The 22,390-nt window shown below is 36.9% G+C and overlaps 1 protein-coding gene across 11 annotated transcripts in view; it reads right to left on the minus strand.

Annotated features, from left to right (window-relative positions):
* Positions 1–321: 321 nt before the first annotated feature.
* The window catches only part of PDE10A (phosphodiesterase 10A), a 665,278-nt gene continuing 643,209 nt past the window's right edge, over positions 322–22,390 (minus strand). For 8 of the 11 annotated variants that reach the window (XM_021936903.2, XM_021936904.2, XM_021936905.2 and 5 more), the window contains 4 exons: positions 16,197–16,308; positions 11,949–12,029; positions 9,106–9,194; positions 666–6,160 (listed from right to left, as the gene is read on the minus strand). In XM_021936903.2, the coding sequence (XP_021792595.2) occupies positions 6,058–6,160; positions 9,106–9,194; positions 11,949–12,029; positions 16,197–16,308 (385 nt within the window). In that variant the 3' untranslated portion in view covers positions 666–6,057. Of the gene's footprint in view, positions 6,161–9,105; positions 9,195–11,948; positions 12,030–16,196; positions 16,309–22,390 lie in introns of all 11 variants that reach the window. The other 3 variants (XM_021936902.2, XM_021936910.2, XM_017958456.3) reach the window with 2 other exon arrangements.

A 22,390-nucleotide genomic window follows, 5' to 3' on the forward strand; every position in this document is an offset into this window, starting at 1 on the left:
GGGAAGCTCCCGGGGGAGCCTGCGGGTTGGCACTCAGGGCTGCTGGCTCAGTAACCTGAAGCCATCACTGCAGCACCACGGGCTCCCTACACACTGAATCTTTAAAATTACAGAATGGACTCCGAGTTAGTAAATCGTAACATTTAACATTTTATATTGTCTTGTGCTGTCCGGTAGAAAATGGGTGCAGCAAAAAAAACACATTAATTCAATGTAAACTTGGTGTTTTCTAGGCAAACAAGGCCTAGAGTGTTTTCAAATGACCTTTTGTGAAATGTCTCTTATCTTCCCCACAAATGAGAGCAAGTGATATACGTGAAAGATATTTTAAAAACTCTGTATTCAATTATTCACACCAAATGATATCCATTAAAATTATGAACATTTCTAAATATATTTCATGTATCATACATATATATATATATTTTATGTGTATAATTACATATCAACAAAAGAATTCTTGCTGCTTTAACCATGTAAGTAAAACAAAGATTTTGCAATATAACACTCATATATGCATATATACTGGCTGTTTAAATTATGAATTTATTTACAACTTGCCTAGATTATAATAAATGATTACTGTTCTATTATACAAACATAACAGTGTTTTTTAAATACAAAGACTGCAAATGAATACATGAAAAAATTACACACATGTACAATATTTATAATTTATAAATGCAAAGTTAAGACCTCTTTAAATTATTGCACTTGCGCATTTTACAAAGATTTTTGTCATACATATAAAATCATTTTTTAAAATTTACTAACTTACCAACTATGATGAAGTTAGATACCGTTAACTTGAAATTCTTTCTCCTTCCAATAGAGAGCCTATTAAAATTCTGGACACAGGTTCACTGACTCTACAAGTCAGTTCTTTATGAGCATTGTAATTTTGACAGCATATAACCTGTATTACTCTCCAGTAGTTTTTGGTCAGCAAGATTATCAACAGCAAACTCTCAGATGCCTTAGCTACATATGGATCTAGGATCTCTTTTGTTCATATATTCATGTAAAGAAAGCCATCTTGTCTTCTCAGGAAGAATGAAGATGCTGCATTTGTACAAATTTTGGTAACTATTTCACAGTGTGTTGGGCAAGCATGTAATTTCAAATAGGTAGGGGCATTGTATAGAAACACCTTCTCTGGGTAAATCTATTACACTCTCAACTTGCACATGAAATGAACACATAGCATATACACCATACGACAGATCATATGGAAAATAATATTCCTATATGTCATTTATATAGGCTATTGGAGATACAGCATAGGACTGGGTATTAAGGTGAATAAAGAAAAAGACAAAGGCTGTAACGCCCATGATATAATATTTCAGTTGGGCTAGAGTATTAGATAATACACTTTTAGAGCTTAACTTACAATAGAAACAAAACCCTTCTACTTAAACTTCTGCAAATACACAGTACCTCAGAGACATCAGAGGAAAACTGAAATGTGTAAACTGACTTCCCTACTTAGTAAGCCCTGGATTCAGCTGTAAGTTTCTACCTTGGTCCTGAGGTGACATTATCCTTTGCCTCACAGGGCCACACCTGGCTCTGCATGCCATTGATTAGTTTTCTCCCAGTTGCAGGAAAGGGCAGGTGGGCTCTGTATGGCTTCGCAAGCCCTGCTCTCCATTGCTGGGTTGAGAAGAGAAACACCAAGTGAGGACAGCATTGCTTCTTTGGATGTTAAATGTATTTCTTGGGTAACATTAATGTCTTTCTCTTTGTTCTATCTTCTTAATTTAGAACCAGCACACCGTTGACACTTTTTAAATTTTTCTTGCTATTTTTATCATATAAAATGCATCCAATGTTTCAGACAACCAAAATATTCCATTGGAAAAAAGACAAAAAAGTGTGCACTGCATTGGATATTACTAATTTAAGCAATATAAATGGTTAAAGAAGCCAGCAAAATATGTATTGGCTAAATACTGATGCACATGTCAAGATCTCACGGCCATGCGCTGAAAGCATGGGGAAACTCTAATGGATGACATACTTGGCTGATCTACATTTTACATCATTTAAAAATCAGCTCAATACTTGCAATAGAAGAGATTCGTTATAGTGACTAAATAAATACAGTCTTTAAAGAATTAAATCCTAAATAAAATCTGCAAAGTGTCAAAAGCAAACATATGTTTGAAATATGTAAAGACAGAAGTGATTTTAAAAATCATGCTTAGGTACCTGAAACCCCCCAAAAAATCATATCATAACCAAGGTCACAGTTCTCTGAAGTTCTTGCCGAAAAGACTGAATCTGAACAGTTCGCTGGTTATAGTCACCAGGGTATATGTCAACGAAGTCAAATAAAGGACAGAAATCTGATGAGGAGAGGATGATCCTATTCATTCAACTTGATAAAATGAACTGTGAGTTCCTATAAATATTTTCAATTATAGTTAAGCAAGAAAAGCAAAATAATAAATACATGAATGAAGAATTAAAATTGCAGTATTTAAAATAAAGGCACAGGCCAAGGCAGGTGAATAATTTAGTCCTATTAAAGCTCAAACCTTAATTTTGAGTTAAAAGACAAGAAACACAATACCCAAACCTAAACCTATTAAAAAACCCAGGTATCTAAGGATTGATGCATCTATTTATATCCTTTACAAACATGTCTCGTATACACAAACATACCAATAAAGAAAAATTAACTGAGATTTTACAACATGAAAAAAATCTAAAAAGCATGCCAAAAAAGAGGAAACCTATATTGAACAAATGTAGTTTCCAATTAATTGTTTTTGTTGTGTGGAGAACGAGTCACCTGGGGCACCACTGTAAACATCTGCACCTTCCTTTTCCATTGAAGACTCAGGAATGGGAACGATTGTGTCTAATATTTTGGTCTCTTTTGCAAGATGGGTTTTTCATATACCTCTTAGAGAGAAGTACAGCTGGGAAATGGACCAGAGGCTTTGCCCTATTAATACAGCTATTTTTTAGAATTAGTTTCCACATCCATTGTATTTCCTTTGACCCTTTTCTAATTAATTAATTCACATTGCCTGAATTCAATATTTCATGGTATTGGCAGGCATTTATGTTTCCAAGGACATTTTCAGCTAAAAAACACATTCACTGTGTCCAAAAAGATAATGGAATAATTGCATATGACCATAAAACTTGTCTATTATAAACCAACATAACCAATATAAGTGTCTGCAAATTGAATATCCTACATATGCTCGTAGCTGGTTACTAAATTTATACTGGGTGGAAAATTTGGCACAATACACAATACGACCTTAATAGGAACTCATCAAAGCTGTTGTTAGTAAAAACCATCTCTTGGCTTCTGGTGTCACATTGTTCTTTTAAGAAAAGATCTGGGAAAAAGACAAGAAACAGAACTCAAAAGTCTGTCTCCTAAACATCTGACAAAATACAAAAATACTCCTAACTGCATGTTTTCCAAAACAAATTATTAACTAAATATCACTGCATCCCGAGTCCTTTTATTTTAGGTAAATCTGTGATTACTAAGTAAATCTGACACATGGTAAAAGCAGTATTGACAGTTTACATCAGAATACAGTCTTTTGTTCATGCTGTGCTTCTATTACGACAATATTTCACAAGAAATTAACCAACTAGTAAATCCAATCACATTCCTTTGGGAAACTGTTCTAAATAGAGATTACCTAATACACTTGACCATAATAAATTAAGAGAATTTTCTGTAATAACCTAAAAATGTAAATATAGCCATGAGATTCCTACCGCCATAATTATTTTCTATATTAAAAAACAGAATTCATACATTCTTTTAAAATTCTTGTAATTAAACAATAATCTTAAATAATTTATATCCCTTCCTGAAATTCAGTCTCCAAGTTAAATTAGATAACTAAATTAACTTTCGTGACTAAAGTTGTATTTGGTAGAATCCAGCTTCATAAATTTGTATGCAGAAAAATATGTATCTTGTTCAAATGCAGTTATATGAATACACTAACACAAAAATGACACTTTCTTGTCAACTGTCAAGTAATATGCATTTTCCGTCAAGAAAAATCATTGCTCTTAAAGAATGGGAGAATGGGGTTGATTTATATTTTTTCCTACATGTTTGCTTCTCTCTTCCTCTTTCCTTCTGTCGCTCGTGCGTGTGTGTATGTGTATCATATATACACATATGTATATGTATGTTTACATACATGAGTGTGCATCCTATATACATCTATGTGTGTGTTCTACATATATTACATCCATCCATATATATATGTGTGTGTATATATATCTAGCCACAGTGGTATTTCTATCTCTTTCGTTATTACATTTTACCTCATAGTGTATAATGAAAATAGCAAATGGAGCTCCACGTAGGGAAGATGGCAACTTTCAGAAGCCCACAAGAAAACTGAACACATAGTGTTAATTTTAAAATAAGAACAGTGCTTATGTAGAGCCAACTCTGCCACAACATAAATAAACCATGTTGTAGAAGCCTCTGATTTAATTTGGCACAAACCAGGCTCATATGAACAAAATGCCTATGGTAGTAAATATGTAGAAGCATATTTTTCCATTTTATTCAAACTGATATTCCAGTTTCCTGCCACATGAAACGTGAATATGTTGTTATGATTGGCCTGTCACTTCCTGAGTGAGTCTCTGTCTAATTCAGGTTTGGAGATTACTGTGCCATTGTGCTGAAAATCTTTAAAGTATTAATATGCACCAGAAGTGACTGCTTTATAATCTTTGTAGGAAGAGGTGCAGAGTATTACTTTTGTATTTTTCAAAACACTTACATTGTATAGTAATACTAGTCAACCAAAAAGCTGTATAGAAGAAACCATCGAAATCCACAGACTTCTATGGAGTGATTTGATCTGTGAGACGAGTAAAGAGAACAGAAAGAAGGTCCAACATGATTGTACTGCTTTCTGCTTCTGTGGCTGTGCTATGGACAGAAAGCTCATGAAATATGACCGTGCAGCATGTGGAAAGAGATAAATGAGAGGTGACTGCAGCAGGCCAGAGTACAATTACAAAGGACACATTTTATGGTTTGATGTTTAAAAGAGAAATGTATGGTACTTTAATTAAACAATGTTTAGAATTCATCTTTCGTTGTGAATGAGAGTCTAAAATTCTGCAATGACACGAAGTGAAACTATGAAGGAATCATTATGAAAAATGCACCCTTTATGTCCATAAGACTTGTCCATTCAAAAAATTATGATGCCTTGCTTTTATTTTGTTCTTTATGCAAAGGGTTCAGTAAAACTGCCAAGACGACAACAAAAACAATTTTAAAAACTGACATCTTTTGAACTGCTACTTGAAGTTCTGAGATTTATTGTAAGGTATACCTCATCTCTTCTCAAAAGGACAGGAAATCTATTTGTTTCAGTGTTAAATTTATTCATCTCAGCCCTTTAGTTTTAACTTAAAGAGTTATGTTTAGTCTAACTAAATTCATGAAGCTCTGAAATAAGAGTCTGACGTTTTGCCATCATTTCTTACCCTGTAACCTCAATGACATTTGTCCTGAGGCTGTGGACTACAACTCAAGTTAATTACAAGTAGGTCGTACATGAACATTCACCATTCACAATAGTAATGTGTAAAAATTCCTATTTATAACCAACAACATCAAAGCAACATTGATGTGAAAGCCCAAGTACAATACCATAATAGTACCATGTTAAACCCTTATTAGAAAGATACAATGGAAAAGTACCCCTTCTGAAGAATTTTTGTCCATTTCCTTTAAGGCCTCAGCAATATTAGCCTATTAGAAAAGGCTGGTTTGCAAGTCAAATGGAGTCACTTGGCCAGCTGATTTCTGAACACGGGGGTGGTCCTGGTTACTCAGTGTCTACGATGCCCCACAGAAGAGACTGGCAGGAAGTCCTCGGCTTGACTTATTTACTTGATGTTACCTTCCTGAAGAGGTTTGCACCCAGTTACCAGGTATAGATTCCCCTCATCCCCCCCCCAAAAAAGGAAAAAAATGTCAAAGAAGCAAGATGAGGATCTGTAGGTGGGACAGCATGTCGGAGTGACCAGTGCTCAATCTTCAGATGCAGCTGCCTTCTGAGCCACGGACGGGGATGAAATCCAGGTTGCAGTCTCCTCCCCTCGAATCACCTTCTCCCACTGATTGAGATTATCCCTAGGGATAAAAGATGAAGTTTCAGGGGAAGCTGAATAAAGGATTTCTGGACTTTGTCTTGAAAACTAACCAAACAGTCCTGTGGCATAGTCCTGCACAACGACATTGTGTGGGGCCCTCCGACATGGTTACCAGCATGACGTGGCCAGGCGGGCTCCTGTGATGGCTGCTCAGGAAAGAGATTCAGAGGCGCCAGAGGGTCAGGGGCACCTTGGTCCACCCGCTCTGGACCGCGAACGCAGCAGAAATGCTAGGGCTCAGCATACGTCCTTTCTTAGAAAGGATTAACTTGAACAGGGAAAGAGCTCTGGGTTTTAATACTGAGGAATATGCAGGATTGTGGAAAGGAGGAGGTCCCAGAGCAGTAAGAACACTCGGTGACAACAGGGACCTTCCTACTGAGAAGTGTTGATAGAGCGTCTCCCAGGAGGCCTAAACCTCACCATCTTACACTTGCTCTTATTCTGAGCAGTGTGTCACATGTACAAAGTCATCCTAAGTTACACCTGGCACAAACTTCTGAAATTTTCTTGTTATAGTAAAACCATGTTAGTGCTCTGGTAAGTCCTCACCCAAGGCAGTCTCATTTCTCGAGTCCTCTAATCTTTCTCTCTGTGTCTGTAATTCAAGTGTCACAGGCATCGTAATCTTCTCTAACTGTGTGATCACAACCACTGCAAAACCATCATCTTACTCCCCACAGTTACCCCAGCAGAGCTCTTAGCCAAATCGCTGCAAAACCATCTTCCTCTACACGGCTACCCGGGAAGAACTCTTGGCCACATTCCTGTGTAAAGTCACATGGCAATCTTGGCATTGCGAAATACAAAACTCCTATGAGACACAGTTTTACAATTCTCTCCAATTTCTTTTAGCAAACATTCTAAGACACATTCAGACAGACAAAACCCTAAAATATAACTGAAAAGTGTGGCTCTTTTAACTTTTGTAACATATCATGAGGTATTATTTTTCCAGACCCTAGAGACTTCCGATATATTGGAAAAAGCCATACACTAATTTTGGTATGTTTCCTTGAACACTGAGGATACATCATAAACTTTTTAAGCGTTAATAAGATTCAAATGGCCTTTAAGAGGTTATGTGGTCCAGCCAAGTATACTGAAGCAGGAATGAGGCAGAGCTGCCCACACAGTGGACACCGTGTTCTCAGAGTTCCACAAGGAAGGCACCTCCATAGCTCCCTACAGGGCTGGGCACACGCAGTCAGCACTCATGCCCTGGCTTCCAAGTACCTGGCATAAAACACACAGGATTTCTGGACAGGAAAGGACTTCTGAAGATTGCTTAGTATTTATTTAAACAACATCTTTGAATTTACATTGATATTCCACTTTCTCTTTAATTTTGCACAAACTTTTATAACCTAATTCCCTCAAGAATGATCTGGCCTCACACTCCATATTGCCCATTATGACTCAGGCTTTTGTAATAAGGTAAGATTTTAATAAACTAACCAGGGAGTAAGGTCAATTAAGGCTCAGCAAAACAAGGTGGGATGCTACGTTTATCTCCACAGGAGCAGGGAGGAAGAAGAAACCATTTCTTATATTATATATATAAATTTTTAAATATTGCCTATTGGTCTTGTTTTCCTTGAAAAAGGTAGAAAAAAAATTTCAACAGCAGAAGATAAGAGTATATTAAGTTTCTGGTTTTGTGTAAAACTCTCTGGCCAGTGTCTGTCCTCCGTCCTCCCACAGGGCATCCACTCCAACCCACCCCAGGCAGAGCTATAGCTAAGTAGTTAAAACATGGCCCAGAGCCGTGAAAAGACCCACATGCACAGCTGCTGGCTATAACCCTTTGACTTCCTCAGAGGGAATTTTTAAAGTAAAATGAAAATCTTTAAAAATACCCAAGGTTCTTAACTGAGTTCACTCTTTCAAAAGGATAAGAAAGGAATAGGGAGAAATATGAATCTAGAAGAGATAACGATGCTTCAATGTCTTGTTGGAAGGAGAAAAAGACTTAAAGACGAAGCGGTTATCCAAAATTTAAGGTCCCCTTCTTCCATTTAAACAACAAACTGTGTGATCTCGTCAGTCTCTTCCTGCTCAGGCATCCTCAATAGACACCACTGCCTTGTCTTTTTTAAAAACAGCATTGGGCGGGTCCTCTGCAAAATAACAATAATAAAAAAAAACTTCTTCCTCCTTTTTGGTGTATGAAGGACTTGATATGAATAGACACTTCACATATACATAGCGTACTACTTAGGGACATATTGTGGCTGTACGAGTAATGAGAGCCAGGAGCCCCTCTTGCAGGACCGACTCCACGTATCACTTAGCAAAGTGATACTCCACGTATCACTTAGCAAAATGATACTTAGCAAAGTGATACTCCACGTATCACTTAGCAAAATGAGGCAGCCTGGTCAAGGGCTGCCAGGCCTGAGGTCAAGGGTCCCAGGCCTGAGGACCTCCAGGGACAAGGTCCCCTCAGCACAGATGCAGCTCTCATAAGGCTTGAAACCAAGCTGGTCCTGCAAGAACCACACACACGCCCTTTCTGAAAGAAACACCTGGTACCCCACCCAGACTGAACGTGGGTGTACGAAAGCAGGAAGGATCTCCCACACCGAGACAGAGACTCTCCCAGTCACTGGGTCATCTGGGCCCTGAACTGTGTCTGGCCCCAGCCCCCAGCCTGTTCCCACTGTCCCTCTCTTGAGAGTGCGGCCAGAAGAAGCTGCCCGAGCACCCAAGGTGCCTGAGGCTCGTCTTTCAGGAGAATTGAACCAAAGGGGAGAAGTCACGCCCCTGGGGAAGCCAGGCAAGGAGGCCCCGAGCCCCTGAGCACAACAACTCGATACCTAGACAGACGCACAGACCACAACACACTAGTGGAGTAAAAAAATCCTATACAGATCTCAGTGATTTTAGAAAGAATATTGTTACAGCTCGAACCATAGTACATACCTGCATGCTTTAAGGAGAGGCTCCGTGGGAGGGAGGATCTGGGTAAGGGTTGTATAGCAGGGAATGGCTACGGCATTGTAGAACCCAAGCTGCCTCCGTGCGAAAACCACGGACAAGAAACAAAAGTGCATATTAGCAATTCTAGTGATATTTGTATTTCTTCAGTGAAGGTTCTGTTTCTGAGGCCTAATTATAAAATTACATGTTCTAGTTTTGCTGTATGTGATATTTAGGTTCCATGACTACTATTATAGACTGTATTTTAAAATGCATTAAAATGGATTCTAGAAATAAAACACATGAAGATTCAAAACATATTACAAAGGTTAATACCTACTGAAATCTAAGACCCAAGTACATTAAATGATATTCTGCTAATAGATCAGTCAGTTGATCATTCAAGTACTGTGTTATCTCCAGTCACCTTTAGTGCTTTCCTGCAGACACTTCAACATAAAGCCTGCGATTCTTCCGCACATATGGCTCTTCCCGCCCTCATGCTCAGGTTTGCAGCAGTACTTTCTGCTTGTCTGCTACTCTTGGCTTTGGTGCCCTGTGTGGTGTCCCAATATTTTACTCATCCTCCCAGCCCTCTTACTTGAACTCAAATAAATGTCATTGGTTTTATCATAGCTCTTCCCATTTACTGTTCTTTCAATAGATCACATTTCAAAGTTTAAAAATCTGTCGTACTTTAAACAATACACAGAGAATATTTCATTAGGAATTCTGGGTCACTGTGCAAATAAGACTGGCCACCTAAAGACCAGATGTAAAAGATATGTGACTCTTAGCCAGATAACACAGCTTGTCCAGACATAAGTCACTGGCCAAGTGGCTGCATCATGTACAAGATAAATAGCTCTCTAGATGAGGTGACCCCAAATCACAGCTTACCAATTTCTCTGAAGTACTGAACTTCAGTGATATGCACTGAAGCATACAGGAGGATCGAATTTATGTGGTTCCTTTTTGCTTTCTCCTGTTACAAAGTCTATCGTCATAGCACTCTTACTAGAATAGCACCTGCGTTATTTCCATTTTTAACTTTATGGCTCATGCAGAGACTTTCTTATTCGAATATTTAGCAGATGACATGGGGCAGAAGGTCCCAGAAAAGATACTAATTATCAGAAATTAGAGTATTTCATTATTATGGCAAATAATAATTTCACAGTCATCAACTATTTAGAAGCAATATGGTTGGTAGAATATTAACTGATCATAGAACTTTTTCTTTAAATCTTTATTAGGCTGTAAATGAAAATCAAACTATTCTAAAACAAACTATTATCTTAATTAAAAACACGAGAGCAAAACCCATATTGCTGACAGCATGAATGAGAAATTTCCAGCTATGCCATGCCTTCTGTGGGGATGACTGTAAACTACTGGGAAGGAAAAACCTTTAGTTCCCTATCTTAAATAATACAAGAAGACACATTCCAAACAAGTTAATCAATCAAATGCAAAGTAATAAAGAGGAAACTAAAGAAAATATAGGCAAATATATTTACTCTCAAGGTGGGAAAGGAACTCTCAAACACATTATGAAAAGCAGACACCAAACAGGAGTGACTGACAGCTGTGACTCCATATATGGGAAAATTCCATAAACAGTGGTAAAAGGTGACAAAAACTGCAAAATACACCCACAGCAAACACGATAGGTATTCAGGATCCGTTTCAAGTCAAGAGGGAAAAGTGCCCACGCCATCAGAAAACCTAGCCAGGGGCATGAGTGGAGGCGATGGCCATTCATTCAGTCTCTTTGTTGTACTGGTGCCCTCTGTGGGCTGTGGACTTGCCTAAATTGTGTATAAATCAATTTTAAATAAAGTAGGGAAATTTGAGAACTTATCAGAAACCTGTGGATTTTTTGAAACATTTTCTAAACTTATCTGTATCATAATTACTTGCCCACGACTAACTTCCTTGTTATGCCATTAGAAGATTAGATACTTAACAAAAACCATACTCTCAGAAATACATTACACCACACATACACGCATGCAAAACTAGCGAGGCACAGACCTCTCAAAACATTGGAAAACAAACATAAATTATGTAGTATGACCTGAAAAGAGGATAGTTGATGTCAATTTATGTTGAGACAAAACACAAAATGCACTAAAGTACTAAGCATTATTTGTCAGAAAAAATGAACCTGAATCAAAATCTATAATGTAACTCTCCAAAAATATTTTTGTTTAGCCAATGACAAAATATTTTCTGCTTGTTAAAAATAAAACAATTCAAAATCTTCTACCCCCTCTATTTCAAGTCAGAAAAGAAAGCCTATTTACTGCAATGGCAGCTGAAGAAAGGAGTGCTGGCAAAGGTAGTATGAATTCTTTCAATCCACAGAGATTTCCTAACTTTGGTCTTATTGTCCCCAAACTCCATCTAAATGGAGAAAGTTTCAAGTGGTCCTGGCTTCTGTCCCCTGAGCACTAAGTCTTTCCAGTCCACAAGGCAGCCAGGCCCTCAGGATTCCTCACTGTGGCTTTTAGCCTTGCGACCAAAATCAGTGGTTGGAGTTGGCCGTCAAACCCAGATTAAGAGTATGAACTCTTTTAGCATCTACTTTCCTGAGTGTCTTAGGAAGTGAAGGCTCATTTGAGTAGGTGATTATTCAGTGTAAACAGCTGTTCTTTTTCCAATTCTCAATCCTGTAAGATAAATTTCTAAAGTTTCCATATTAATAATCACCAGATCTGCCTGTAATAACCCATTCCCTTAACATATTATATGATGACATATGCTTTCCATTCATGTATGATTTTATGCCCATCTTAAACTATTTGACTTCAGCAATTACAATTTACTTTAATAATTCATACCTGGCCTTGGGGGACTTCATCCTTCTTGTCTCTGTCCATCATAGGAATAGGCTGTATTCCCAATTTCTTCATTTCATCACCCTAAGATGAATGGGGGGAAAGTCATGCTTTCTCAAATTTCAAATTGTTATACAATTTTGATATTATTGAAATATTCCCTTTATTCATTAATTTTCTTCAAAACAAATAATGTTTGTTGCTGTTAACTCAAGGAAAAACAATCAAAATAATGAAAAACTTAATGTATCATTATTTTGTACTTTATCTTGATTTTCTCCACTACTGAATTACCAGAACCCCAGCCATCATTACTGGTTTCATTTTGCAGAAGTTAGTAAATAAATGTTATAATAAGAGGAGATACAGTGAACAGTGAGGAGAAACGACAGTAACAAGATATGGAATAACCTCCAGGCCCTTCTCTCTTTCAAATGATCTTCCAAGTGCATGGAACTCAGTGACGTTTGGCTTTCCAGAGGAATATTTACAGAGGAAGAATAAACAACAACACTCTGCTAAAATGTACTAGTAAAGACGCAGTACAACAAACTACACATATCATTTAATTTACAATTATAGGAATAGTTACTAAAGATTCACTACGTTAGTTACTAAAGATTCACTTACAGTTACAGGTAATAGTTACTAAAGATTCACTATGTTAGTTACTAAAGATTAACCTACAGTTATACGTAATAGTTACTAAAGATTCACTATGCTGCAGGCACTGAGCTAAGTAATTTGTAAATATTACTTCATTTAATCCTCATGAAGTACTCTAGGATACGCTGTTCCCATTTTAAAGATTTTAGAAATTATCTTGCTTTTTATTTATTTGCTGAAGTTAAAACTTGTTACAATCTTCTTCCTGAAGATTTCCTAATCTTTTTCCTAACTTCCCACTCTTCCCTCATATTCTTTATTATTTTAGTAACACTAGTCATGTTTTTAGAAATCAGAAGTACAGCCTAGAAACTTCCCAGACTTGTTAAAATAGGGTCTACAAACAAATTACTATAACCATAATTGAGTATTTTTACGTACAGGACCAAAGCACTTGTCCTGACAAAGCAAAGCCACGTCAAGCATAGCTGCAGTTCCATTGTTATCACTTTACATTTAAAATCAGTGGTCTCAAACTTTTTGCTCCTCTATTCAAAGTGAGTGAGACATACTAAGTCCCTCGCTCTCAAAGACTTGAAACGTCTAACAAGGAAACAGCTTTTTAAACAAACAATGATTTGAATATGTACTCAAAACAAAAATGCTAAAAAGGAAAAGAATCCAGTGCTACGGACCATGCTTATAATTAGGAGGGCTGAGCCAATCTGAGGCTTTCACAGAATGCAGAGGGCAGGAGCGTGCCCCAGGCAGAGACTGCACGGAACAAAGACCTAAATGGCAGCTAGGGGCTGAGACAGGGAATATGCCTGCACAGCAGTGGGCAGGGGGCCAGCCACATGGGGCTCTCCACATGGAGGTCATGATTTTGGTCTGTATTACAACAAGGGATCAGAAGCACAGTACGGATGGAATCTGAATTATTATCATCCCTATCTCATAAACTGGCCTGAGGTTAAATACCAAGTGCCCAAGCAGAATTTGAATCTCAAGCAACCTGGCACCAAAGACCACATTATTAATGATTTCTGCACAAATTCTAAAAGGTAATGGCAAGGAATTCAGTTAGAAAGTGGCAGTACTCAAGGCATGAGTTGGTGATGATCTGAAGAGGGGAAGGATCGTGAGGATGGAGGGAAGAGACAGGACTTTATAGATACTGAGATCAACTGTCAGGACTTGGCGAATGTATTCCTGCTTCTTCCTGTGGACTATTGAGGTTGGTGAAAGGCTTCAACCTGCGTGCACCTAAGAGCACGCAGAGAGCTGAATCATTATCTGTGGACTGAATAACCAGGGAATAATATAAAGGAAAAACATCTCCATTACAGATTGGTCACATTTTGGCATTAAATTCTCCAGCTTTTAATCCTGCACCTTCCTTTTGCTTTAAGTTGTCATTTGATGACTGCACGTTTTCTACATTCATCTAGAATACAGAAATCATATTACAGTCTATGGTTATGCCTTTCTCATAGCAATCCTGTACCTACACAAAACGTGCGTTTTTAGTATGAGATAAAAAGATATTTCACAAACAGTGCAAGGTTTTCGCTCCTGCTGGCATAGCTGCAGTGATGGCTTCATGAATTTTTCTTTTTTTGCAGTGATCCTTACACGGGATTCATTTATGTTAAAATGTCAGCAACCACAGCTGCAGACTTCAATCTAGGGAACCTATCAAGCAACTCAACTTTTTCTTGTCATATCATGACTTTTCTCTGCTTCTTGGGAGCACTTCTAGCATCCTAGTGTAACTCTGTATAGGTGCTATGGTGTTATGGAGGACTTACGGTATTGCACTAAACACAATGAAAAACATGCACCCCGTCTCCACTAAAAATACAAAAAAATTAGCCGGGCGTAGTGGCGGGCGCCTGTAGTCCCAGCTACTCAGGAGGCTGAGGCAGGAGAATGGCGTGAACCCAGGAGGCGGAGATTGCAGTGAGCCGAGATCACGTCACTGCCCTGCAGCCTGGGCGACTGAGCAAGACTCCGTCTCAAAAAGAAAAAAAAAAAAAAAAAAGAAAAACATGCAAGAACCACCAGATATCACTTTTTACTGTGATACACAATTTACTGGAGAGACGAATGGCTCAGAGATTATTAGCATCAGAGTGTTTTAAACACAGCATTTTAAGTGGATACTCGTAACACTTGAACTCACCATAATAGCAAAAGGAGGCCGCCGCAAAATTATTACAGTACTGCCGTATGTATGCACTACAGTTAACTTTATGCAGTTATGATTTAACATGGCATCTGTTTGTTTACATTTCTCTCCACAGTCTCTAAGTGTGTGTATAAGTTTTGACAAATTTTAACTTATACATTTTTATGTATTTAATGGTAGTAAATGATAAAATTGACTAGTATCTACATATATTTTATGCACTTACGGCATACCTAAATTAAATTTTTAAAATATTTCTAGGGTATGTTGCTCTGTATTTTTGTCATAAATCTCCAAAACATCTTCCAATATATTTACATAGTGGATATCTACATATAAGTGGATCCACACAGTTCAAACCTGTGTTGTTTAAGGGTCAACTATGCATCACAATCAATCTTCCTACTTCAGTCTGATGGTAACTAGGTTCTGACACATACATAATAAAATAAAGAAAAAGCTCATGCAAGACCATGCATACGCGATGTATAAGGCATTCTGGAGAAATCATGCCAGGAGTAAAATCAACTCAAGGTCTGTGATCCTCGTACAGTAAACCTACTTTGGCTTTATTATTATGAAATAATTCAACATGATAAACTCTTCCCACTAAACTCGTGGCTGAATGATTTGCTGTTTATGTTTTACATATATGCTTCGGTATGAATGAGATATATGATGGAATTATCAGCTGCTTTGTCCTCCAAATTTACTTTTATTTCTTCAAACCAGAAGAGGTACTCAAAAGATTTACAGCTTTCTTCATAAAGTAATTTTTGCATATGCAAAGGCCTAGGTATTTGTGACTCATTTGGATCGGAGAATTACATTCTACTTACATACAATTCCATAAGCAAATTGAGCAGTACAATACACATTACTGATAAATTAGACAAATCAAGAAAAGGTGCTAATAAAAGTAATTTTGTGTTGTTTCAGGAGTATTATGAGTGAACATTCCACACATTCTGCAGAACACATAATTTGCAGCTGAGCTATTGATTATATTTACATATTCTCAATGTCTATGGTGCAAAACAATTATTCTCCTGAATTTTTAGCTGCAGGCGGATATATCCCATATTATGGGACCCTCTGAGTACTTTCTCCAAAGTAGATGGCCAGTAATGTTTATTGAATGAATGAAGGAAAGATCAGCTGTTAAGTACTTTACCGTTAAGAATACTACTTATATAATACTGTTATACTATACCACTGTTCAGTGAATAAGTTCCTAAACTCTTTCAGTTGAGCTCAGAGAATTAGACACATACGCAAGTAATATGTAAAAGAACAATCATTCTCTCTTTTTATCTGCTAAATCCTTCAGTATCTCATTCACCAGAGCTTTCTGAAATAACTATCAACATGAACAACTGAAGTATTCTTAGCAATTTATCCACACATTTAATTTATCCTCACTATCTATGTCAATATAAGAATCAAGAACATACCTCAGCCCAGAATTCTGCATATATATCATTTGCCGTCAATTTTGTAACGGGCCACAGTTTTGTCACAGAACAAAGGTCACAGGCAGTCATCATCAAACCAATTACACGGTCTCTAGAACACAACAATATAAGACTGGTCAGCATAGCATTTGCACATTTATAATAAGGACTAGAAAGACTTCTGTATTTCAGGAATGAAGTTTAAGTACGTATTACTTCATTAAACAGCACATAGAAGTGACAGCCAGGACAGTAAAATGGAATGAAAAATTAGTGTCATTTTAATCATAAGAACGGGAGTCATTTCTATCACAAGTCCCATATGTTCCTGTTGCCTCAATGCTACTGAAGAAATCAAATACAGTGTAAGCTTTGGCTAGGCTGTCATCTAAATCCCCACTTTTATGGCTATGGACCAGGCTTTCATTCTCATTGAATTTTGGAAATTTAGAGTGGGAAGCTGTCTTAAGAGAAAATCTATCCCAATCCTTTCATTTTATATCAGCAAAGTCTAGGTGCACAGAAATGACTTTTCCAAAGGGACAGGAATTTGTGGCAAGGCCAGAGGAGGAGGTAGCTGTGTAACTTTGTTCCTCGCTCTCCCCGTGCGAGTGTGTGAGCTGGGTGCAGCCTCCACTGTGCTTCTTATTAGCAGATATTTCTTTTCAACACCAGTCTTTCAACCAAAATGACTTTTCCCGTTTCAGCTGCTTGCATTCATAACTATGTACTCCATGTCTGACTTTATTTTCTAAATATGGCTTGGTTTAATCTTTCCTCTTGAAGAACAATAATCACTTTAAAAAAATCAAAGACAGATCCCCTACAATTTGAATAGATTTGGTCTAGTGATATGTGGCTACCCTAAGTGAAGTCTATACTTAACAGAATAATTAAGTGGTAGTAATTAAGAAAGTGTAATGTACAACTTTACCTTTTATAAAGCAAATTACATAATTTTAAAAGACGAATTATCAACAAGGATATAAAAGTGTGTAATGAGTGAGACGATGCTCTTATTTCTAGCTCCTATCTCAATTCTAATGAGTATAAGCAATCCCCTGCTGTTAACCACTGCCTTACCTCTTCTAGGTCCACATTCTCCATCTGTGGGCACAGTCCTGCTCTAGCTCCTGAGCCTGTCTTGACCTGGGCAGACAGCATATTAGGAGCATTTATCTGTCAATTTGGCAGAGACTCTGCTCTGGGAGTGCTCTTAGCACATCTTAGCTCAAGCTAAGATGTTTGGATACCTGGAATACCCTGATTCTTATGATACCATCCATCACAGAGTCCTTTATTTTCCATCAGCTCGCTTCCTTTAGCCCATTTAAGTAATCATCAGCTTTACCACCTTACTTTTTGTAAGGGCACATTTCAAGAGGGTATCAGGTCTCTTACAGGTTAGACTAAGTCACTTTACAAACATTGGTTAGATTTATGCATACCCTTCCTGTAACCCCAAATAGATGCCATGTGAAGATTTATCCTTACACTGATCAGGGAACTGTAAAATTTTCTTTTTTTTTTTTTTTTTTTTGCAGTTGTAATTCACTGAAATTTATTGTCCTCAAATTCACAAAGTTTTAAAAAAGATTCAAACTACATCAGGAGCTTACTCAAAATATAAATAGATCTTATAGTCCTGAGGTGTGCAATATAAAATAGGCCATGCCTCAGGAGTTTCTTATGAAGATGCCTGCAACATGAACTTTTGGACCCTGATTCTGCAAAAAATATCCATCTTCACAACAAGATAAGATTGTGGAAGTTGAGTAAGTATCTGTCTGAGCTTTTTCTCACATGTATGGTATTTAACTACTTTTGTCAGAAATTACAGTTTAAATCTGTAGCTTTCATTTCATTTATATTTTTTAAGTACTACTAAAAATTAATCATGGGTAAAATGAATAGAACTATTTGTCTAGTATCATACATTTATATTATATAATTTCCCCCTTCCTTCATACCTTTACTTCAAATCATTAAATTGTTTAGGCTTTATCCTTTCCTTTTAAAAAGTTAGTGAAAATTTCAGGTTATGTTCTTTTTTTTTTTTTTTTTTTGAGACAGAGTCTCGCTCTGTCGCCCAGGCTGGAGTGCAGTGGCCAGATCTCAATGAGGTAGTTTCCAAGAACTTTGTGGCTTGAAGAATATTTTTGGATTTGGACTTTTAAAGTAATGAATATATGACCTTTTTTTTTCAACAGGTAAATTCATTTAAACACAAATCGAATGTGAAAAACTACCGTTTACAAATATTTCATATGTTTAAAATAATTCAATCTCACTAATTTATATTTGCCAAAATAATCAGTTTATCATGGTAAATAATCTAATAAGGTTTATTCCAAAAACACTTTCATAAATCTGTAAAACAAAAGAAATGTCAACAGAACTGGGCATTATAAAATACATGAAAGCAATTTTCTCGCTAGAAATTATTCCCAACATAAGGTTGCCAATATAAGGATTGAAAGGATTGTAAAATAGTTATTTAGATTTCACTGTCAAAATTACTTAGACAAAGCACAAAAAATAAAACAGATTAGAAATTTGGCATCAAACGTCTTTAATAAATATAATTACTCATTTTTTACTCCCAATTCCAAACCAGTTAGATGGCCATGGCTGTACAGAACTATCAATTGGAATCAACATTTTATTTCTACGCATGAATGGAATGTAGAACTGACTGCTAACTGGGATAAATCCTTAACTCCAAATGTGCTTTAATAACCATTTGTGAAAGGGATCATGTCCATGCTAAGCCTACTCTTGGTGTGAGTTCATATAACCTAGTCACTAAAAACAGTGAAGAAGAGCCCAACACAACTCCTATAAAACGATTCTTAGTCACATAATATCAGAAGGTTTAACTACGTTCATTTACCCGCAAAAGTTTTGAATGCCTGCATGTATCAGGCAGTTACAGCAAAGAACCAAATAGACCCTGTTCTCAGGTTAATAACGTTCTAGTAGGGCAAGGCAGACAATCAACAGTTCAAAAGTTTCATGAAGCAAGTGCTGGGTAAAAAATAAATAAATTTAAAATAAATAAATAAATAAATAAATAAATAAATAAATAAATAAAGGGAGGCTACCACGTGAAGATCTGGAAGGTCCAGCAGAGAGAAGTGCATGTTAAGTCCTAATGTGGAAACAAGCAAGGCAGGTCTGAAGAACAAAAAGAAATGCCATTCTTGCTATGACACACTGAGTGAGGTGAAACACGGAATGTAGTTAAGTTTGGAGAAACAGGCTAGAGACAAGATAGGAGTTTAACTTTTATTCCAAGTTTGACGGTAAAATCTTGGTGGCTTTTCCCAGAGGAGTGGCCTGATACAGGTATTAAAGAGGATCACTCAGGTCTGCTGGGTGGAGATGACTTACAGACCCGTGAAGAGGGAAGGGCAGGTTCGGAGTGATCACTCAGGAGAACACTACAGTAGTTCAGATGAGAGGTGAGGGCAGCTTGAATTATGGTGACAGTAGTGGGATGGGGGAGTAGGAGGAATCCAGACATTAGAGGCAGAGCCAAATGCAAATTATTAACACCTGTAAGAGTTATAAAGACAAGGCATCTCTCTCTCCCATCTTCCTTTCCTTTTCCCCCATTCTCCCCTTCATATATTAATTATTCCAGATCAAGTGGAGTAGATAAAGAGCACAGGCTCTATCACAGGTGTGCAGATATTCCAACCTGAAAGAAGTAGGCACCTCTCCCCAGTGTGCAGGTTTGCCTTCTCAGTATCATCCTATTTCAAGATTTTCTTCCCACATCAGAAGATCATGGAATCACAGAACTTTACCAAAGGAAGGCAAAACAGACCACATAGCCTGCAGTACTTCAGATGAGTTACCGATGGGCAAGAAGGAAGCCCAGCCCTCCCATACTGCCCCCAATCCCATGCCACACACTCTGTAAACCTGGCCAGCCAAGGATATACTATTTTGTTGGAAAAGAAGGAGAAACACACATTCTCTAATTTTATAATGACTATCTGAAATTTCTTTTGAATTTCTGTATTCAAAAGTATACTGATGTATAAGCAAAGACCAGAATTCTGTTATGAGGTAGTTTTAATTATAACTGTTAAGAGTGGTTAAGTGTTATCAAGTGGTTAACTAGACAGCAAACATGTGGGGGATGTACAGTGGATGCTTTGTTTAGAAGCTGCCATCTAGCCTCATTTTAATTATTTTACTTTAAAATAAAGTCACGCATAGAATTTGAAAAGAAACTAGGTTCAATTCTTTTTTTCTCTAAATGATTATCTTAAAGCTTTTTTAAAATCTTGCTTTTAAACTCATTTTCAAGGGGTTTTAAATCATTGGGTTGAGTAATTTAAATCACATCTGTAATAACCACTATACTTTCATCAAAATGTGACCTATTTTGACTAATTCATTAAACATTAAGCTAGCCTGAGGATAATACAGTTTTTCTAAAAGTATTATTTAAACAGCTGCATACTCAAAATCATAGAAAATATTTTAGAATCTTACTGTTTCCAATGACATAAATAACTTTCATGTAAGTATAAACATGATATAGTAATTATCTCACTAAAATATACTTTAAATTTAAGTTCTAAAATCTTAAGTTAATAAAACCCTAAATATGTTGCTTCTTTTAAAAATACATTTTTCTGTTACAGAAATATGTTGCTTCTTTTAAAAATACATTTTTCTCCATCACAGAGAGAGAAAGAAATTATAAACGAATGGAAAATGAATCTTAGGTAAATGACTGCCACAGAGGAAACTGCTGTTATTCAAGTTAATACCAGAATTCTTGTATGATTCCTAGAGTTAACAACCTTTACACGGTCTCACAGAGTACCATACATAACTTTAAATCAAATGGGAACATCAGTGATCTTGCTTTAGAATTTCAGTTCCCCACATTTCAGGTTCTTCAGTTGAAACATCAAACATTCCTGACAGAGGGAGTCCTTAATGTACTTACAGTCCTAGAGCAGGTAAAGGCTGGAGGCTGCTGCCGCATTTGGGAAATGCTAAAGAAATCACATTACAATGTATATATATATACACACATATATATATATAAAACAGATCACACATCACATAGACACATTTGTTCTTCAAAGCACACAGCAATAGCTATGTAAAAATATAGAACTTTTCAAGTTTTATTTCTGAATTATTTGAAGAATTAACAAAGAATTGTTTAAGTGTTTAATACTGTACCCTTTCTTTGATGTGCATGTACATCTAAATTAAGAAAAGACTTCAAGGGAAGTGGAGCAAATGGATTGCTTTTGAAGGGTACAAATATTATCTGGGACTAAGAGAATAAACATTTTCATTTTAGAAAGGTAACAAAAATAAGACAAATTATGATTTTTAAGCCACGATTTCAAATTGTGAAATTAGTTTATCTTTACAATTTGTGTTTAAGAAAGGCAGTTCCTGCATGAAATACATGAAAGCAAAAATTTAAGAAACTACCAACAACTTCCAAATTTGTCATCTTAATACTTAAAAGGATACTTTTACCTGATATCATAGCCTAAAACGCACTATGATCTTTTCTGAATTTGCTGAAATGGTCCTTAGGCAAGACTATACCTGGTTCTATTTAGCCATAACGAGACCATGCTTGCTAATTTCAACAAAAAACAATAACTCTACTTTTGCCTACGCTTGGCTTGAGTTCAGAGCTGGTTTCCAGATATGACATTTGCTTTTAGTTGTAGTCAGGGAAAGTGCTTTGAAGGGAAATTTCAGTGCAGAAATCAAGCAGTTCACAGATGATTGGTGGCCCTGCGTTACATTTCCTCTATCTTTTCTGTTAGTAGCAAATCCCCTTTCATAAGCTAGATTTAAACTGTCTGATATAGTTGTCCCCCACCCAAATCTCATCTTAAATTGTAGTTGCCATTATCTCCAGATGTTGTGGGAGGGATGAGGTGGAGATAACTGAATCATGGGGGCAGTTTCCCCCTTCCTGTTTTGTGATGGGAGTTAGTTTTCACAAGAGCTGATGGTTTTATAAGGGGCTTCCCCCTTTGCTGGGCACTCATTTCTCTCTCTCCTGCTGCCACGTGAAGAAGGATGTGTTACCATCCCCTTCTGCCATAACTGTAAGTCTCCTGAGGCCTCCCCAGACATGCTGAACTGTGAGTTAATTAAACCTCTTTCCTTTATAAATTACCCAGTCTTGGGTA

The sequence above is a fragment of the Papio anubis genome, chromosome 6 (genome assembly GCF_008728515.1).
Source record: "Papio anubis isolate 15944 chromosome 6, Panubis1.0, whole genome shotgun sequence".
NCBI lineage: Eukaryota > Metazoa > Chordata > Mammalia > Primates > Cercopithecidae > Papio > Papio anubis.